This window comes from Lipotes vexillifer, unplaced genomic scaffold, assembly GCF_000442215.2.
Source record: "Lipotes vexillifer unplaced genomic scaffold, Lipotes_vexillifer_v1.1 scaffold1192, whole genome shotgun sequence".
In the NCBI taxonomy this organism is placed as follows: domain Eukaryota; kingdom Metazoa; phylum Chordata; class Mammalia; order Artiodactyla; family Lipotidae; genus Lipotes; species Lipotes vexillifer.
The window spans coordinates 960,707-964,896 of record NW_006778701.1 but is presented as its reverse complement, the minus strand read 5'-3'; the positions used below and the strand labels follow the sequence as shown (position 1 = coordinate 964,896).

Here is a 4,190-nt window from a genome sequence, read left to right as displayed (position 1 = left end):
TATATGGGATTATTGTGAAAATTGAAGAAAATAAATAAGATAACTTTGATGAATTAGAAAAATTCATAGACGGAAACAAATTACTAAAACCAATTCAAGAAAAAACAGAAAACATAGATCATATACCATATTCAGAAACTAAATTAGTTATTAAAAATCTCCCCACAGAGAAGATTTCTGAAGATTCCCACAAAATTTAGATGGCTTAATTTTGTAAATGGGTAAAATTATTTATTAGAAATTTTACCAAAGAAATATACAAATGACTAATAAACACATGAAAAGATGCTCAACAAAATTAGTGACTATGGAAATGCAGATTAAAGCATCTATGAAACATTATTTCACTCTTTCCTTAAAGAAAATATCTGCCCATCACCTATATTTTTATTTCTCTCACGGAAATTTTCTTATTTTCCTGGAAGCACAGACACTCTGTTCTTTTTGTGACTGAAATCTAGTATGCTTAATACTTGACAATAATATAGCACCTTTCATCCAAGGATTTGTTGTTTGGTTTTGGTTTGTGTGTATTTTAAGAAGCTTCCAGAATTGCCTTGCCTCACCTGTGTTGTGGGATAGGCAGGACCTCTGAAAGGCAACCCCACCAGCTCATGTCAAAGCTAGAGCTGTCTCTGAGCCTAGGAGCCCTGGTCCCCAATGTGGCTAATTAGATAAAACTTCCTCAAAAGTGTGTAATTTAGAGGGAGAGTAACAGATTGCGTTGCACGGGTCTTTGTCCTCTCTCACGTTATATACTTGAAACAAACGTTGATTGCATGGAGAGAGGTTCCTAATAACATAACTCTAACATAACCCTGCTATAAGATTGTCCCTTTTTCCCATAATTTGTGTGGTGCTTCCACCACTGAATTGGTCATTAGTGGCTTTGCAGAAACTCCAAAGAGTTAGAGCTGCCTTGGCTTTAAAGGAGAGGCCAGGTAAAGTCTGTAGCAAGAGGTCTCCATGAGGGACAGCTGTGTGAGGTCTAGTCTGGGTTCTGACCACGCCCCAGGCCTTCCACTGTGAAAAGTTCTCTTTCTCAGTTTAGTTAACACACCAACTTAGCCTTAATCACTATCTCTCTTCCTCCCATTTTGTCACAAATACCACAGAGCTAAATCTCTGTTCCAACGAGGGATAATGGCTCACTGGCCAAAGTCCTCCCACGGGGCCCTTCAGATGGTGCTGTTTTGCTTTGGGTCAGAAGGGCAGGATGGCTTCCAAGCCTGGCGTATTCCGCATAAGAACAGTATCTGACCTTGCTGGAATTTGTACCGCTATATTAACTAGGTGCAGTAGGTCTGAAGACTGAATTCACCCTTGGAAGTAGAGCCAGCAATGTGGCAGCTGCTGGGGCCCCAGGCAGTGTATGTAACTGATAACAGCTGGAGGCTGGAGGGAGGCCCTCTGGCCTGCATCCAGGGAGCATCCATCCCAGCCCGGGGCAGGGGCTGGACTGAGGGGCTGGACCCCCTCAGTCACGTTTGGGTTTCAGCCCCTCCCCCCTGCCTTCCCCTCCCCGCAATTCCCTCTCTTGGTTTTTCCTGCTTAGCAACTCCCACTCCTCTCCCAGATTCAAGGACTCCCTCCTCCCCACCCCCCACCCCCCAGATCCCCAACAACGTGTTCAGCCTTATTTCTTTCTCAGGACCAGATAGAGAATGCCGATGATGAAGCTGAAGCAGAAGCAGATCCAGGTCAGGATGAAGGAATAGCCGTGGTGACTCTCCGGGTACTGGTCTTCAGAGTTCTTGGCATAGTGATAAGTGTAGGTGGAGGCCCCCACCAAGATGCACAGCCAGCACACCAGCATGGTGGCCCCCGAGAGGAAAAAGCGGTTGCCTTTCTCCATGGTGAACAGCTGGAACACGAAGACCACGAGGGAGATGACGGAGAAGATGATGGACAGAATCATGAAGGCCTGCACTGCCTTGAGGGCATCTTCACCGCTGTATGACAGGCTGTGACTGCAGTCATTAGTGGAAGTACAGTTTTTCCAAAGACCTACTGATATTGCTCCAACATCTGAAACCATCCAGACATTGGCAATGGTGGAAACAAATAACATGATGACGGTGGCGATGTGGACCACAAAGATACTGGCCAGTAACACCAACATCTTGGCTTTTTGATGGCTTGGGAGTGAAGAGAGTTCCTTCAGATGGTGCTGTTTTGCTTTGGGTCAGAAGGGCAGGATGGCTTCCAAGCCTGGCGTATTCTGCACAAGAACAGTATCTGACCTTGCTGGAATTTGTACCGCTATATTAACTAGGTGCAGTAGGTCTGAAGACTGAATTCACCCTCGGAAGTAGAGCCAGCAATGTGGCAGCTGCTGGGGCCCCAGGCAGTGTATGTAACTGATAACAGCTGGAGGCTGGAGGGAGGCCCTCTGGCCTGCATCCAGGGAGCATCCATCCCAGCCCGGGGCAGGGGCTGGACTGAGGGGCTGGACCCCCTCAGTCACGTTTGGGTTTCAGCCCCTCCCCCCTGCCTTCCCCTCCCCGCAATTCCCTCTCTTGGTTTTTCCTGCTTAGCAACTCCCACTCCTCTCCCAGATTCAAGGACTCCCTCCTCCCCACCCCCCACCCCCCAGATCCCCAACAACGTGTTCAGCCTTATTTCTTTCTCAGGACCAGATAGAGAATGCCGATGATGAAGCTGAAGCAGAAGCAGATCCAGGTCAGGATGAAGGAATAGCCGTGGTGACTCTCCGGGTACTGGTCTTCAGAGTTCTTGGCATAGTGATAAGTGTAGGTGGAGGCCCCCACCAAGATGCACAGCCCTGCAGGTGAAAAACAACGATTAGCTGTTGGTTTGGTTTCTTAACATGAAAACCAAGAAAAAGATTTTATAATTTTAGGAAGAGCCTATTTCCCTCATGGGCGATGGGAAAATGAAATCTGAAATTTGACCCCCAACGGTAGTTCTGTCGATTTGCCCCAAACCAAGCTTGATGGCTGTGTTGGCAAATCAGAGGTGTTCGAGTTCTCACATCTGCACTGGTTTGTGTGGCTGAAACACAGCATCTCGGGTCCACCCCTCAGCCTTCCCATCTGGACCCCAGCACACAAGGGCAGGCTGCCTGAGGGATGCAAAAGAACATGCCTTCCACCAAACTGCGTGTGTGGGGGAAGAATGACAGGAGAGTGGGAATGGCAATTATTGTAGGCATTCTGGCAGCGGTTTCATCTTTCTAAGGAATCCCACATCCCTGCCCCCTTCAAGGGTCTTGTATACAAGTACTACTGATGGACGGACTCCAGCCACTTGGTAGCTGCCCGGGAGCCCAGGTTTAAACAATGAAGCCTACGAGGGTTCTTATTCCAAGCAGCTATCAGGGGTTCTCCCAAAAAGCACAAATCGTACGAGGCGGTTTCACTGCCCCACGTGCTCAGCTGTTAAAGCTGCCGGGAGCACCCATGGTAAGATCTACGGGAAAGCTTTTTTCTGGATAAGCTGATACTCACAGCACACCAGCATGGTGGCCCCCGAGAGGAAAAAGCGGTTGCCTTTCTCCATGGTGAACAGCTGGAACACGAAGACCACGAGGGAGATGACGGAGAAGATGATGGACAGAATCATGAAGGCCTGCACTGCCTTGAGGGCATCTTCACCGCTGTATGACAGGCTGTGACTGCAGTCATTAGTGGAAGTACAGTTTTTCCAAAGACCTACTGATATTGCTCCAACATCTGAAACCATCCAGACATTGGCAATGGTGGAAACAAATAACATGATGACGGTGGCGATGTGGACCACAAAGATACTGGCCAGTAACACCAACATCTTGGCTTTTTGATGGCTTGGGAGTGAAGAGAGTTCTGAGGGTCCAGCGATCGAGGTGCCCAGGTGACAGGAGCTGGTGGCAGGTGTCCGCTCCTCTGGAGGTTTGTGACCACAGTGAGGGGAGCGCTGGCCTCCCGAGGTTATAAGTTGCCCGCGCTGGTGTGCTGGGGTGTGTGATGGGCGGTTTCTTTTCACTGTCGGTGCAGCCATTTTAGAAAACATTTTGGCAGTTTCTTAACAAGTCAAACAGAAACTTATCACATAACCACCACTTCCATTTCTAGGATAAAAAATAAAAGTATATATCCACATAAAGACATTCATGCAAATATTCATAGCAACATTTTCTGTAACAGCCAAAAACTGTCAGTAAACTGGTAAATGGAAAAAAGAATTTGGTT

The 4,190-nt window shown here is 47.7% G+C and overlaps 2 protein-coding genes across 2 annotated transcripts; both read right to left on the bottom strand.

Annotated features, from left to right (window-relative positions):
* Positions 1-1,636: 1,636 nt before the first annotated feature.
* On the bottom strand, positions 1,637-2,122 carry LOC103081396 (epithelial membrane protein 1-like). The gene has a single exon (XM_082930924.1). It carries the CDS (start codon positions 2,120-2,122, stop codon positions 1,637-1,639), a length of 486 nt encoding a protein of 161 aa, XP_082787050.1.
* Positions 2,123-2,618: 496 nt separating this feature from the next.
* LOC103081122 (epithelial membrane protein 1-like) lies at positions 2,619-3,789 on the bottom strand. The gene is made up of 2 exons (XM_007451754.1): positions 3,471-3,789; positions 2,619-2,785 (listed from the first exon to the last, which is right to left on the bottom strand). Exons 1-2 carry the CDS (start codon positions 3,787-3,789, stop codon positions 2,619-2,621), a joined length of 486 nt encoding a protein of 161 aa, XP_007451816.1.
* Between the last annotated feature and the right edge of the window lie 401 nt (positions 3,790-4,190).

What these genes read in the sequence shown, in the direction of transcription:
- LOC103081396 (XM_082930924.1), bottom strand. Translation starts at nt 2,122, where the DNA reads ATGTTGGTGTTACTGGCCAGTATCTTTGTGGTCCACATCGCCACCGTC.
- LOC103081122 (XM_007451754.1), bottom strand. Translation starts at nt 3,789, where the DNA reads ATGTTGGTGTTACTGGCCAGTATCTTTGTGGTCCACATCGCCACCGTC. An exon ending in GGCCACCATGCTGGTGTGCT is followed by an intron (nt 2,786 to 3,470) that starts GTGAGTATCAGC and finishes TTTCACCTGCAG; the next exon opens with GGCTGTGCATCTTGGTGGGG.